Source organism: Oryctolagus cuniculus, chromosome 6, assembly GCF_051225735.1.
Source record: "Oryctolagus cuniculus isolate XC-2025 breed Fujian yellow rabbit chromosome 6, ASM5122573v1, whole genome shotgun sequence".
Taxonomy (NCBI): Eukaryota; Metazoa; Chordata; class Mammalia; order Lagomorpha; family Leporidae; genus Oryctolagus; species Oryctolagus cuniculus.
Window position 1 is genome coordinate 96,402,558 of NC_142872.1, and position 16,211 is coordinate 96,418,768.

General features: G+C 46.2%; 1 protein-coding gene across 30 annotated transcripts in view; it reads right to left on the reverse strand.

Annotated features, from left to right (window-relative positions):
* The window catches only part of NCOA2 (nuclear receptor coactivator 2), a 299,083-nt gene that overhangs the window by 67,094 nt on the left and 215,778 nt on the right, over positions 1 to 16,211 (reverse strand). For all 30 annotated transcript variants that reach the window (XM_070075148.2, XM_017341389.4, XM_089335359.1 and 27 more), the window contains 2 exons: positions 3,797 to 3,900; positions 4 to 181 (listed from right to left, as the gene is read on the reverse strand). In XM_070075148.2, the coding sequence (XP_069931249.2) occupies positions 4 to 181; positions 3,797 to 3,900 (282 nt within the window). The remainder of the gene's footprint in view (positions 1 to 3; positions 182 to 3,796; positions 3,901 to 16,211) is intronic.

The following is a 16,211-nucleotide window of genomic DNA, read 5'->3' on the forward strand; positions in this document are numbered from 1 at the left end:
TACCTATAGACTTTGGCAGCAGGTTTCTGACAAATTCTGTGTGGTCCCCAACATGCAGGATGCTATAAACACTTTTGTTCATCAGCTCTTCTTGGTTATACCTTAGATACTGTGTCACATTCTCTGAAACAAACACCACGTTGCCTTCCAGGTTCACTACAAAGAAGAACCCATCAAGGGCCTAGGGAAAAGGCACAGACTGTATTAGAAGGAATGGAACATAAAATCATTTGCAACAGTTAAGAGGGGAATGCTCCCTTAAGGGAAACGAATTCACAGAACAAGAGAAAAGGAACTATACTTCTCCCCTCTCCCACTTCTCAGAAACAATTAACACCTTCTCTCTCAGTGAAACAGAAATTATTACGTCTTAGGAAGTGGGAGTGAGCTCAGATCAGGATTCCTCGTCCAAAAAAACAAACAAACAAACATAAACTCTTAATTTATCAGGAGATAATTACTGCCAAGTGAAAATGTACAGGGATTCATCTGTGTTTTCAAACGAGATGGATAAACTTCACAGGGCCAAGGACAACTTTTATGAACTCAAATGGAAGGAGGGGTCATTGATAATTTTTCCTCAGTTTGGGGGGGGGAGAAGAAAACCCCCAGATTTTACTACTTTTAAAGCTGTCAGGGTTTAAATGAAGAGGATCACAGACGGTCTTAGACCTTTGGAGAAACATCGATCTTTCATTGTCGGTTATGCTTGCACATGGAAAGGGTCTCGGAGTGTCTCTGACTTCTGGGGAGCTCCAACACTGTAGGTTTCGGAACTGTGCCCTTGTTTATCACCTGCTATCCAGATGAACACACATCCCCTAAATACCATCATCACGCTTCTTCAACAGTTTCCTAGCTGTCCTCTTTGCATCATCCCAGTCTAGTGAAGAGACAAAGGTCTAGGATCATTCAGGAAGCACAGTTAGTAGCAATACCCAGGGAGTGGGTCATTTTAATATTTGCAATTTACTTAAGTGACAATCGAGGCTCAACAAGGGGTTAAGTGACCCAAGATGTTACAAGAGTGGCAGTGCTGGACAGGAATCTGCATGGACTGACCCCCAAGCTCAGGCTTTTAGCTCCGAGCCCCAGGGCTTGCCTTCAGTATCTGCCCCAGTCTGTGCACTGGAGATGGAGGGCCAGGGTTCAGGGACTGTCTCCTTCTTGCTTGTCAGAGCTCTGCTTTATGGACAGGTTGGGTGATCAGGACTAGAAAGGGCTTGACATTGATCAGTCATACCTAGGGCCACAGCCACCTAATGGAGCCAGCTTCTGCCACTTGGTCTCTCCACAATACTCACTTATCACTATTTTTAACAAGAATGTTACACGTATGCACCCATGTAAGGGAGTGGGGATGAGGACTAAAGTGTTTATGTTTTCCCTAATTTGACTTTTCCTAAAGTTATAATTTAACAAGCTCCTAGTTTGTGAGCTATCTTTGAATGGACTCCAACTTTTGACTAATTTAATTCTATTTTTATAGTATTATTAAAACTAAACAATCCAAAAATAAAACAAAGTGATCTCAAATAAGGACTGCCCATAAGGCACTAGTGGAAAGTTTTTCTGTTTTTGATGTAATTTCAGTTGGCTTTTAAAAGCTTTCCCTGGATACTGTCAGGTTTTCTCAGGGGTATAAGCCACAGGCAGGTCCACGCAAGACTACACATCAGTGCCTTCCATAGCAGGCTGGCAACAGCTCTGGAAGACCATGTGCAAGCGTGTGCACCAGCAGAGGGGATCAGAAGGAGTTATATTCCAAGTGTCCCTTTGAAACTCCCTGCTTCTGATACACAATTGACAGCAATTTTCATAAACACATTCGCTTCTGCCACTTTGAAAGTACATGTTGCTTCCTATTGTTTTGCACCATGGTAAAAAGACCGGCTTGTGGTGTGGTAAAACTGAAAGAATAAACTGTTTCGACTCATAGAACTGTGTTTTCTTTAAGCTCACTGTGATATTCTCTGATGAAAAGAGCTGACATTTGGTTTTGCTGCCTAGCAACCACTATGCGATGATGTAAGCATGAGTGTGCATCTGTGCCCAGGAGCGGCTCCACGAGAACATGCTTTCTCTGCTTCAATGACTACACGTAAACAGGGGTACAGATTTAAATTCAAGCCATTAGTCACTGGAGTTCAGCGTTACCTCCTTTACGTATTCAGCACGCAAGTCCTGCTGCACAGGTGCTTGCTCAATGCACTGAATCCTCAGAAGACTGTTTTGAAACAGCAAACATGTTGGCTCTGTTTCATGCGATCAGATTCACTGACAATATCAATCTGATTTTTAAAATTAATGGGCTCCCTTGCAAAGGGTCTGAGTCACAGCTTTGTGGTTACTCCGAGTACTGTTCAGAAAATTCAGGTCTTTGTGGGAGTTTCCACTCTGTCCCCCACATCCTAGATCTAAGGAATAAACACAGATGAAGGGACACTGTTCTACTGTAATAGTTTAGACTACCACAGTTGTCAAATTAATGCTTCGTTTACGATGACAAGTTCTTTCCAGAGGGATTTACCCACTGTTTCATGGAAGTCTACTCAGCGCACCTGGCTGTACTATTATTCACTGCCTGCTTCTAAGAATGGAGCAGGAAGCAGAACTCTCCGGCCTCCCACTGCCTTGTTGACTAAGGAAAATCAGGTTAAGTGTGTTTTGTTTTTTCCCTAGAAATTGGGGTTGAATGTTTTCAAGCCAGTGATTCAAGAGAAGATAAACAAGGCCCAGCACTTCTGGCCAGCAGGTCCGGCCCAGGGAGTGGACTCTGCCATTTCTAAATACAAAGCCTGGGCCACATGATCTTCATATGTCCTCCCTGCCCCCAGTTAGTGGCTGCATTTTCACAGAATTAGGATGGGATTTTTCTAATAATAAAAGTCATCTGATAGATGAAATAAAAAAAAAAGGCAACAAGGTGGAGAGACTTTTGGTTATCTTTGGTTTAAAAATCCATCTCTCTTCTCTGCGTGCGGCTGCTGCAGCCAGCCAATTCCACGACGACAAGCCTGCAACGCTGCTGGCCACGCAGGACCTCTCAGCAGCAGCTTCTCACGAGCGCAGACGATATAATTTATGTCTGAGGGCTTCTCCACTGGTATATAGTCACTGCCATTTTTTTTCTCCTCATCTTACTGTAGCCTATACTTTGAATTTTTATTTTGGAACAGATATGGTAAAGCATTTGGTGTTTAGTACTAGTTAGTAAAACAGGAAAACTAGACTTTACAAATTCTAGACAGTCATAAAGCTGCCTAAGGTCAATAAAATATGGGCAGTTAAGACCAACCATTGTTACTCTTAGGCTTATCTTAAAAGTTCTGCCTGTTATTTAAATTTTCATCCTTATGTAAAGACAAATAAGCTAGTCTGAAGGACCATAAATAAAAAGCTTTAACTCCCTCTTTAGTCTTCAAATTTTAACCTTTATACATAGGTATATGTACATAGCACACATACAATTTAAAATTCAGGGAAACATTTCAAACTAAAACATCACGGAATTTAATATGATTTGTGAATATGATTTTCCATAATGAATACTCAACTGGTGCTTAGAACCTGTCAATCTCTGTTCTAATCTACTTCATTTAATTCTATATATTGCTGATTTCAAACATAGGCATGGTGGAAGGAGGAGCCGGAACACAGAGAGATACATACGTCCATACTAGTAAGCTCACGAGGTCTGTAGGTGGATTCTCTTTCAATCGCCTGCACCTGAAATCAAGTGTTAAGTGTGTGAAGAGGGACAGAACCAGCAGAGGAGACGGAAGGCACTAGCTACCTCCAGCATCATGGGCCCCAGCGCATCCTTGTCGATGACACCCTGCCCGGTGGACGACACGTCGGACTTCTGCACTTCATCTATGTTGGCAGCTGCTGCTTTCTCTGCAATAAACAGAGGCGCAAGTAAACGGCAGGGCCATTCCAAAGACAGTGTAACACAGAAATATTTTTACTGTACTGATTTGCAAAATCTCTAGTGGGATTGGATGTGGCTATAAAAGTTAGAACCTGGCCCCGCTGCCCCTGAAGGGGAGAGACTGCTGGAAGCAGGAGCAAGAACATTTAACTCTTCACCCCAGAACCTATAGCTTGGATCCCCTTTCAGGCTGCTGAGAAAATGAGTTTAGAGGTTTCGTGCTAGTCCCTGACAGTCGTTTTTTCTGGACTACAAAATCATTATATACTATGGCACAATTAGTTTCTACTCAAGAGATTCCCTAAACTAGGATAAAGGAACTGAGAAGCATAACCAGCAATGTAGTAGTGCACATGTGAGGAAATGACAAGGAGTCCTCACTCGCTATGGCTGCTCCCACGTGACACACAACAATGTCTGCCTTGACTTTTATTGTTCCACTTGTACTCACAGTCATAGATCAGGAAGGATTTGGTCCCTAACTTGTTCAAGGTGCTTCAAGATTTAAAGGAGAAGGGAGGGGCCCTCATCAGAGGCATGCAAACAATTTCAGTGGTTGCTTTTCCTAGGACGGGGTGCATAAAACATACCCTTGGATCGAAATGTGCAAGGCAGCTTTCAGGCCCACAAGGCCTGTGAAGACACTCCATTGCAGAATGAGCCTATTTTGTGAAAATGCTCAAAGAAAGAGATGTATTTTTTTAAAGATTGACTTATTTACTTGGAAGTCAGAGTTAGAGAGAGAGAGAGAGAACCTTCCATCCACTGGTTCACTCCCCAGTTGGCTGCAAAGAAGTAGAGCAGCCGGGACCCGAACCATCGCCCATATGAGATGCCAGCACTGCAGGAAGTGGCTTTACATGCTATGCCGCAGTGCCAGCCCCAGCATTTTTTTTTTAATTAAAGATTTATCTTATTTATTTGAAAGGCAGAGTTATAGAGAGACAAGAAGAGAGGTCTTCCATCTGCTAGTTCCCTCCCCAAATGGCAGCAATGGCCAGGGCTAGGCCAGAATGAAGACAGGAGTCTGGAATTCCATCAGGTCTCTCACATGGTAGCAGAGCCCAAGCACTTGGAAACAGCTGCTTTCCCAGGTGCATTAGTAGGGACCTGACTGGAAGTGGAATGGCTGGGACTGGAATGCCAGTGACACAGGCAGTGACCTAACCCACTGTGTCACAATGTCGGCCCTAAGAGAGACATCTTTCCCAGCATCTGTGCAAACAAGCTATTTCAAGAATACTGAAAAAGTTTAAAGCATAACAGACACACATCAACAACTCCCTATGAAACAGTACAAAGCAATGTGCCGATTATTTGTAGTTGAATAAATTACATCCCTGTTTAGCTTGCAGGCTCTCATTGTCATTACCCACACACAAAAGAAAACTGGACCAATTTCGCACTCAGAATCATTCTTCCATGACCTGGGTATAACTTTCTTTGTGAAAAATATTTCATACGGTTATTTTCAAAATATGTAAAGACTAATTTGTATTTTAAAACCTAGAAAAGGGAAATTATGCAGGTTGTCCAATTTTTGTCAGTTCCTTGGTGGAGAGCTTCCACAAGGTACACTGATCAGGAAAGATAACCTGCGTAGTTCAACTCTAAACTTAGCCACTCGGCAGAGTTAAGATTCAGCAAGTCAGCCCAGCTTTCCAAGGCATCAGATTCCTTATCTGCCTCCTGCACAGCATGCATTCTACAAAGAGTAATCGGGACAAAATGTAAAACCCACTTTATGGGCCAGCGTTGTGGAGTAGCAGGTTAAGCCTCTGCCTGTGACATTAGCATCCCATTTGGGTGCCAATTTGTGACCTGGCTGTTCCACTTCTGATCCAACTCCCTGCTAATGCACCTGGGAAAGCAGCAGAGGATGGCCCAAGTGCTTGACGCATGTGGGAGACGCAAAAGAAATTCCTGGCTTTGGCTTGGGCCAGCCCTGGCCACTGAGCCCATTTGGGTAGTGAACTAGCTGATGGAATATGTCTTTTTTCCTCTCTCTGTAACTCTGCTTTTCAAATAAATAAAAAATAAATCACACACACACACACACACACTTTAGAAACTACAGAGCCGCTTACAGATGTAACTTCCCAGTGGCACATAGTGTTTTGATTTGTTCGTTCTTCCTTACTTTCACACGCAGCAATTCTCTTACTGCTCATGATGAGCAGACCACATCCCCCCTTTCAACTACTCTGCCACATTGCTGAGCTGCCTCCTTAGACCCACGGACTGGGGACTGCCTACAACACGGAGAGAGGACATCGCTGGCAGCTTCTCCACTCAGGACTGTGCACATTTGCTCGTCCTCGCTCACTGCCTTCTTTTGCCGCTGCCTTCCCTAGCTCTTCGTCGTGGCCAGTCCCTTCATTTTGGCTCCACCTGCAGGCGTGGTCCCGGCCCATTCCCTCAGTCTGTCCTTCCCAGGGCAGGGAATGTCTCCGGTGCCCCAGCTGTGGGATTGACTCAGCCAGTTATTACACAGGACGCTCACCCTTAACTTTCTGTAAAAATAATCTTTTCTTCATTGCCAAACAGATAATATACAGATGGACACTGGGGCCTGTTGTGTAGTTTGGTTCACTCTGTAAGGCTGCGGGTTTCCCTTCAGGTTCTGCTTGCTTTTCCACCTACCAGGCCAGGGGTAGAACTTGCACCATCGCCTGCCACTTCCTCACATCCCCCGAGGATGTTTGCTTTAGGAGCTGTGCTCGGTTTCCCTCAGGACCGCTGTCCATGCTGCTCTCTGTGGAGCTTCCTACGAGGTGCACAGGGCCTGGGAAAACCCCACAGCTTTGCCCTGAGCAGGCCCCGACATGCCTCAGACCTGGGGATCCCTGGGTTTCACCAACCAAAAGTCATGCAACAGGTCTTGCAGAGATTTATGTGGTCCCACTGCACTGTCATTCCATTATGATTATGATTATGATTATGACTATTATTTTTTTTTTGCTTTTTGTGTGCTAGCAGTAATGTGTAGGAGCAGAGGATTGAAAACCAAAGAAGAGAGATTTTCAGTCTTCCCCCTGCTTCCTAACTACCCACTGGGGTAATGCTGTGCCATCAGTGAAATCTCACAGAGCAGCAGTGACGGGCTCCCAGGAGAAGCAGCCCTCCCGGCAAGGGTCCATGAGAATTTGCAGTGGGAACATGCTTGTAGACTGCAAGGGCTCTGCAGGAGATTCTGATATGGGTTCTAGGAGGGAGGTCCCATTCTCCATCCTGATGCAGGGGAGTCATGGAACAGGAGGCCACCTCCACCAACAGGTGCTGTGCGCACCTGGATCCCCAACAGCCAGCACTGTCCCTGCTGCAGAGCAGGCGTTCACCACACATTTGGTGGCTGCCCGACAGACTAGGTCCCCACTGGCACTTACTCCCACAGGACTAAGTGGAGTAGAAGTGCATGGGGAGGGAACAGATTTTCCCTGCCAGCTTTGCCGGCCTCCGAGGGTAGAGGGAGAGGAACTGGATAGGTGGACAAGGTCAAGTAACAGTGGAAAGTGTTCCCGGGAGCTGGTCTTAGGTGATGAACCATCCTGTCTTACCAGAGATAGTAAGCTTCAAGGCATCTGGCATTTTCTCAGGCCCCATGTTCTATTCTTCCACTGCTACAATCAGTTGTTTATAATTCTTAAAGAATGGGCTTAATTGAGGTTGATGCTGAGGGAGATGTGAGGCAACAGCTGCTCATCAGAAAGGCAACCCTAAACCTATCACCGACTGCAAGAGCCACCAGGCTGTTTCTCATAGAATGTTCTGCCATCACCACGGCAGCCAATTCCTGCTTTCTGAGATGTCGGCACCAACGCTGAGTTTTAGGGCAAAATCAATACAAAACAATGATGTTTGTGATAATCTACTGCCCAGTTTTTTAGAGACAATCACTGGACTTTGTTAGACGTTTGTACTCTGAGAATCAGGGCATCTTTCTGAGGATGTGTAATCATCAATTAGCACGTGCACAACTCAATCAGGCAGGCTCCTGAACACTGCTAAGTCCTCATGCTGGAGCATCCTAAACACTCTAGCAACGCGCCCAAGGAAAGGGCCTTCGACTTTTATCAAAAAGCATGCAGGATCACCACAAACCTGCACAGAATTTGATTTTCAGGTCTTTACAATTTAGGATAAGGGCATTACAAGTGTTTGGAGCACTACTGTACAGGTTGGATGAAAATAATAACCACTCTGAAAATTCTTCCTAGCAGCAAAACACACTTTTTTTTTTTTAATTTTTATTTTTTGACAGGCAGAGTGGACAGTGAGAGAGAGAGAGAGAGAGAGAGAGAGAGAGAGAGAAAGGTCTTCCTTTGCCATTGGTTCACCCTCCAATGGCCGCCACGGCTGGCGCGCTGTGGCCGGCGCACCGCGCTGATCTGATGGCAGGAACCAGGTACTTATCTTGGTCTCCCATGGGGTACAGGGCCCAAGTACTTGGGCCATCCTCCACTGCACTCCCTGGCCACAGCAGAGAGCTGGCCTGGAAGAGGGGCAACCGGGACAGAATCCGGCGCCCCGACTGGGACTAGAACCTGGTGTGCCGGCGCCGCAAGGCGGAGGATTAGCCTAGTGAGCCTCAGTGCCGCCCTAAAACACACTGTTTTATACACACACACACACACACACACACATACTGGTTCATCCGCTGGTTCACTTCCCAAATGCCACAATAGCTGGGTCTGGGCCCATCCAAAGCCAGGAGTTCCATCTGGGTCTCCCATGTGGGTACAGGGGCCCAAGCACATGGGCCATCTCCTGCTGCTTTCCAGGCATATTAGCAGGTAGGTGATCAGGAAGTGGAGTAGCCAGGACTGGAACTTAACCTGCTAAGCCGTAACACCGGCCCCCGACTTTTAAAGGTAAATCTTTAAAAGGAAAAAGCAGCCGCCAATACCAGTGACAGAGGATGAGTGGCCTTATCTGAGCTGACATGAGGAAACAGAACAGTTCCATGGGGATGAATCCACAGCCTCTGACCTCCAGCGCAGCCAGGGCTCTGCACCCAGTGGAAGGGGTGTGAACAGTCCTTGTCAGCAGAGGAGTCACACTTTAGCCAGGAGGGTGACATGCTTACTCCAGAACCAAATGACAGTGACACATAGCTAAACTGCAAGGAACCAAACTTTAAGTTCACAGAAGAGAGGGAAATTGCGGGACGTAGCTGGAAGCCTTTCACATACACTGTAACTGAGCTGGATCTGGCCAGAGGTGCAAATGGACAGCAACACGGAAACAGATGGCCATGGAGAAATCTCGGTTTGGCCTTGAAAGCCTATGGGAAGGAATAAGTGGCAGCAAAAGTGTGCCCAAGCAGGGGCTTGAGTGACCTCACTGAAAATGAAAGCAACAAAAATTTTCACATATCAATGTGGGATTCTTTTTTTTTTTTTTTTTTTTTTGACAGGCAGAGTGGACAGTGAGAGAGAGAGACAGAGAAAGGTCTTCCTTTGCCGTTGGTTCACCCTCCAATGGCCACCGTGGCCGGCGCACTGCGGCCGGCGCACCACACTGATCCATAGCCAGGAGCCAGGTGCTTCTCCTGGTCTCCCATGAGGGTGCAGGGCCCAAGCACTTGGGCCATCCTCCACTGCACTCCCTGGCCACAGCAGAGGGCTGGCCTGGAAGAGGGACAACCGGGACAGAATCCGGCGCCCTGACCAGAACTAGAACCTGGTGTGCCGGCACCGCAGGCAGAGGATTAGCCAAGTGAGTCGCATGGCGCCAGCCATCAATGTGGGATTCTATTAATGGAACACGTGATCTGAAAGAAAACTCCATAGGAGTCTGTAGAGTAACTTTCTAAAAATGCCACCATATGTACCTAAGTGTTATTTACATATATTAAGAGATGGGAAATTTTCACTATGCATAAAGAAAATAAATAAGAGACACAGGCTAAAGAATTCAGAGCTTTTCACTCCTACTCTCACAAGAATGTGTGGAATAGAGGTATTTTCTAGCTAATTTGTCATCTATTCAATTCTCTATTGAATTTGCACTTTGAACATTTCTCACTATTAAAAAAGGAAAAAAATCAATAATGTGAAGTGATAGAAAACCCTCAGAAATATGGCTTTACCAATGTAATTGGAATCTAAATTAAACTGGCTCTGAATTTATGTTTTTTGGGCACCTTTCAGGAAGTAATGTCCACCGCTGTCCATGTTCAGCTGAGTCTTGGAACAGGAGGAGGAAGGGCAGGGCAGGGCAGGGCAGGGGGAAGATGTGCAGGGCTCCTCTGAGCTGCACTAGCATGTTAACTGGACATACACTGATATTTTTATGCACCAGATATAAATAAGCTTACATGTTTAGATATATTTATACTTCTGTAAGTACAGCATCACTACAGTAAAACGCACTATTTAATAATCTTAAATTAGGCCGTTTTCACAGCGGTCACAAGCTATATTTAGTTTTCTATATTTTACATCCATTAGCCATAAAAATAGCTACCAAAATATCCTTCAGTAAAGTCAGTAGCAGAAAGCGAGGCTCAGAGTTTCACAGGATCAAACCCCTGAGGAGGTCTCCGCGTTACAGCCGGGCTCTCCAATCAGAGCCAGAGATGATACAGTTACATTTTCAGAGCCTGAGAAGAGCATGCTCCTCCAGGCCTGGACTTCACCATCCCTTCCTGCTCTACTTTAACCACTAAGTTACTTTTTTTTTTTGGATGAAGAATACAACCTAAGATAATAAGAACAAAAATAACAATTCTCCTGCTTTTCTTCTTCAGTTCCAGAAAGATTTTAAAAATCACAGCTATGATCTTTTCCGCAGCAGAGTTCTCCAGGTGCAGAGCCCTGACGGGAGAGGTTGTCCAAGGCTGCGCCTGGCGCCCGGCCCGTCCTCTCCTGCCCGGGGAGGTGCTCCAGAAGCGGCCCTCCCAGGGCCCCCCCTCCATTTGCCTGCACTCCAGAAACCCAATACCCATTAATTAGATCTCCAGTTTAAAAGCAAAGAACAAAACCCCAGCTCTTCAGGGACCATGTTGAGATGAGTCACACCACAAACTGGAGAAAAGTCATTAGTATTATATTCCATATGTTTTTTTTCCATAAGTAATTATTATTCGTGTTTGCTCTCAGAACAAAAGGAAAGGTGAACAGGGAAGCATATCATCTCTAGAAATAGAACTGACTTTAAAATGCAAGGAAAAACATATTTTTTGAAGCAGCTGGATTAAATTGCTCTTTATCATTGGCATGTATAGGCATAAATTTGAAAGTAAAATTCCAGTTTTCTGGTGAGAATAGCAACAAATCAGAAACTGATTCCGGCAAAAATTAATGTATCTTAAGAAAAGCAGAATTAGACATTTTAAAATTATGAAGTGACATTTCTTAAAAAGACTTTTATACATTCTTCAAATTTATTACTCATTGATTTTTGTTGTTGTTGTTAACATATTGAGTCTCCTATCAGTGAGTCCTGTCTATTTGTCAAGTAACTAAGCTAAGAACATACACTCAAAGACTCTCCACAGAGCATTAGTGAACAGAGCCCTCTTGATTCCCAGGTGGGCAGTCCTGGCTCCAGGGACAGCCACATAATTGTCCCAACTCCAGTGGCAGCAGTGGCAGCCACCGCTGACTACTTAGAAACCTAAATGCCGTTTCATGTCTGCCCGTTGTGGGGACAGCAGGATATTGTCATTACAGTAGAGGCTGATACTTCCTTCTTTTTCCTGGGGATCATCTGAAGAGACTGTGGAAAATGTGTGGAAATTAAGTCTGTCGTTAGAAAGTCTGAACCTAACCATGTCTCACTCACGCTGTCCAGATGAGCTGAGGGAGACAGCACAGAGGCATTCTGGCACTGCCTGGGCTTACACACCCCTGGCACGGAGGGCCAATGGCGTTAGTGTTAGGTCTGGTCAAGCCAGAGCGTGGCTGCCTTCACTGAAACAGTATTATTTGAAACATAAAGGTCTTTAGCTAAAACGGAACCTGGTGCTTTGTGCAGGTTGAATAATTAATTCTCCTGTTTCACAATGAGTAGAAACCACTCATCCAGAAATCTACCAGTTTTTTCCAGTGGACCGATGTCAAATGCAAATCTAATCACTTCCACAACAAATTTTAAGTCTCTGCTGGGAGTCCATCCACAAGTGCCCTCTTTTCTGGCACTGAGGAGCAGGAGGGTTCAGGTGAAGCGACTCTGACATGCAGCAGCAGCAAGAGCCACGCAGAGCCAGGGCATCCCTGGAACAGACAGGCAGTTTCTGGACAAGCACTATAGATTCAGTACTACAGGAAAAGTTATGCAGCATCTTAAAGGTTCTAGAAGGTAAAACGAGAGAATTATGCATCTGCACCCAACTAAAATTAGAAAAGCTGCCATATGGCTCTGTGAAGCCAGCAGCACATTCTTATTCATTAGGAAGCATTCTGCTCACATGAAAACACAGGGCCCTTCCTGTGCTCTCCAAATGTGTGTATCTTCTCAGCATTAATGCACTATATATCATCAAGCTGCTGAAATCTCCTGCCGTGCATATTAAAGACGCGCAGCTGCACTTTCTTTAGTAGTGGGAGGAACCTAAGCTCCAAGTTGCCTCCCTCTCCCTCTCCGACACTGAGCTTCTTGTTAACATATCATGATTTCCCTTCGGCGTGAAGAAACGGCGGAATTAACCAATCTCCAGGCCATCTCCACCCAGCAACACCCTCTCGCACTCTCTGCTTCAGGGAAAGCAATATACTTGGTCTCATTTTCATCAGTGCCAACACTTGGCTACTTAAACAGAACCAACAATCATGTCGCAAGTTTAAGACAAGTAGGCCTACTTCTGAAATTAATGCAGTGCACTTACCAAGGGGGAGGGGGGCAACAGCCAGGGCAGACCCTGGGTGTAAGTGGCTTGAGAACACGCTTCCGTTCCCCAGAGCTCACTATTATTCATCCTGCTGTCACTCATATATATTTTTATTTAGTACCCCACTTCACATATTGCCTATCAATACTGAATTTGATAGGTAAGACGGACGGTGGATAATCTTTTAGAGGAGTAAGCCAGGTGACACTTGTCCAAAATCTCTCTTTCACATAACCTAAATTCCTAGGCTTCACAGCTCAAGCCCTACTGGAACTCACATTTAAAGGCTAATCACAGCAGAAAACCAACAAACCAACCAACCAACCAGGCCCTTGGCAAACCACACAGACACCGAAAGAAGCCCTGCACACATAGCTGCCAAAGTGCTACCCGTTCACAAACCGACAGGCCAGCAGTGCACATCACAAAGTTCCTCATGGCAGCCCAGCCCCGCCCCCGTGTGATGCGGGTGTGTCTCCACTGCATTTCCACAGCAACCGAGTATGGAGAGATGGAGGCCAAACAGAATAGAAGACTGCTTACTTTCAGGACGTCTAATTCATTCATTGGGCGCAGCTAGTTGAGGCATTAGGAGTTGTGTGAAGAAGGAAATGCAGGAGTCACAATTTGTTTAGGAGGCTGAAATGTGAGACTGAGAGTAGATGATGGCAGCAGAAACAAATCACTGGGTGAGAAAGAAATGGGAAGTGAGATGAAGTTCTGTTCAGCATTAGCTCAGAAGGGTACAGTAGCCTCTCGAAAGGTTACGTTATAAAAGTGTTTTAGATTTAATCTCCTTCAAATACATATGCTGGCTCAAATGCAAGGCCAACAAAATCATACTGTAGGAATACTTAATGAAGTACTGACAGAGAAGTTAAAATTTAGTAATCACATATAAAAAGTTCTTTCTAAAATCTTCCAGAAGACTTTGTTCTAATTAGTGTAAATATTTTACTTTCCACATCACTAATCAGTTTAGCGGCACAGCAAACCTTATCTTCCACCACTGCCACAGCACACCCCAGAATACTGACCTCCCCAGTGCTCTATTCTGCGTCAAGATTTTAGTTACTCCCCCAGAATGCTCTACTGGCACAGATGCCCTTCTACTCCTTCTCTTCTAAGATCCTATGACGAGGCTGGCACTGCGGCTCAACAGGCTAATCCTCCGCCAGTGGTGCCAGTGCCCCGGGGTTCTAGTCCCAGTCGGGGCGCTGGATTCTGTCCCGGTTGCTCCTCTTCCAGTCCAGCTCTCTGCTGTGGCCAGGGAGTACAGTGGAGGATGGCCCAAGTACTTGGGCCCTGTACCCCATGGGAGACCAGGATAAGTACCTGGCTCCTGGCTTCAGATCAGCGTGGTGCGCTGGCCGCAGTGGCCACTTTGGGGTGAACCAACAGAAAAAGGATGACCTTTCTCTCCGTCTCACTGTCCACTCTACCTGTCCCCACCCCCCACCCAAATAAAGATCCTATGACAGCTCCAGAAAGCTCATTTCAGTTATGTCAGGCCCCTGCTGGGTTTCTTTGATGCCCTGTACCTGTCATTACCATAACACTTTGAAAGAATCTGCTTCCGTATCTGCCCCCTCCACTGCTTTGTCGGCTTCTGGGCTGTAAGAAGTGTCTACTCATTCAATGTCTGGAACATAGTGGGTGCTCAATAATTACTGTATTAATAATGCTCACAGTCTCACAGCTGGAGATGAAATCAGTTTCAGTTTAGCTGGGATCAAAGTATCATACATGGGGCCGGCACTGTGGTGTAGCAGGTAAAGCCACTGCGTGAAGTGCCAGACTCCCATACTGGTGCCAGTTCAAGTCCTGGCTACTCCACTTCTGATCCAGCTCCCTGCTAATGCACCTGGGAAAACAGCAGAAGATAGCCCAAGTCCTTGGGTCCCCGCACCCACGTGGGAGACCTGGAAGAAGCTCTTTGCTCCTGACTTCAGATTGGCTCAGCTCCGGCCGTTGCAGCTACTTGGGGAGTGAACCAGCAGACAAAGACCTCTCTCTCTGTCTCTACCTCTCTCTGTAACTCTTTCAAATAAAAAAAAAAAAATCACACATGCCTCCTTGAAGGTTTAGGACTCTGATTTATGGAGTCAAAGTATTAGGCAGAGTGTACCTCGTGCTTGTGGTGAGAAAAAATAAGATCACGTGTGCTAAGGGCATTAGGTTAACTCCCATGGTGGCCAGGCCATGGGGGAGAGTGTTTGGAAGGGAGAAAAGTCACCAACGCACCTTCTGAAGCACCTGAGAGATGCAGAGAAAAAAAAAAAAAAACAACTTCATTAATGGAGATTCTCATCAAGAAGCTGCAATCTGCTTCAAAAAAAACAAGTAGTTTGGGCATCATGGGAATTTTTTATCAGCCCCTGGGGTTTCCCCAACTACTCACAGCTCTTAAGAAAATAAACCTACCCAGGGGGAGTTCTACAAATTGTCACATCTGCCTTGGGATCCAGCACAGAGGACAGCTTTGTTGAGTTTCTAGTCCCTCCCACAAAGTGTGCTGGGAAAGACCTCCACCTCTGAGAAACAGTTAGGCCTGAGCCGGGGGGTGGGGGTTCAAAGTGTGATTAGTCAGAGGCAGGGCTGGAATCCCTGCAGAAGCTGGGAGGGGTTCTCGCCTTCCTCCACTCTGTTCAGCCCACGACAGAAACAGAGCTGAGTGCCATGAAGATGTCCGAGGAAAGTGCAGGCAAGAAGGGCAGAGGGGGAGGAGGCTCCTTACCCCAGCTCCCCTTAGCCTCCTGCCTGGCCGGGCCACCAGCTGCCCCGTCCATGCAGCCCCCACGGCGTCATGCTCAGGCCTGCACATCATTTCCACAGTGGTTACCTGCAAGGTGCCTCCTGGCACACAGAAGGCCTGAAAGCCATCTGGTGCCCATATTCCTTTGTCTCTCTGAGGGCCACTCTTGCACACCCTGAGTCCTCCTTTGTGGGGGCGGGCATCCCGCTCTCTGATTCTCCTCTCGATCCACTTCTGAGCCCTGCTTGCTCTTCTGTCACCACATTTTCCTCCCATCTTTTCCTTGCAGCTTCTCCCTATGGACACAGAACCCACTGCCGCTGCACAGGGACTGTACAACAAGCTGTGTACATGCACTTCTCCGCCCCTGCTGCGACGCTAACAGCACCAGGGGGAGGGTAACATGCCCAGCTCCCTCGTGCTTGTGCCATCTATTCCCAGCTCCCTCGTTCTAGCCTTCGCTTGGGCAATCATGGGAGGGCCTCACTGGTGTGCTTTCTAAAAAGCAGGTGTTCTCAATTTAAAGTACCTAATGCAAAAAGCTGATAACAGAGTATAGAATCATCCAATTTAGGGACCTGAAACATTAAATTACGCCAAATCATATCATCCTAGTTGAGAAAAGCAAGACACGGAACAGTATGAGGAGTCTGAGCAGATGCATGTAGTACCTCAGCCTGGGGCTGAGG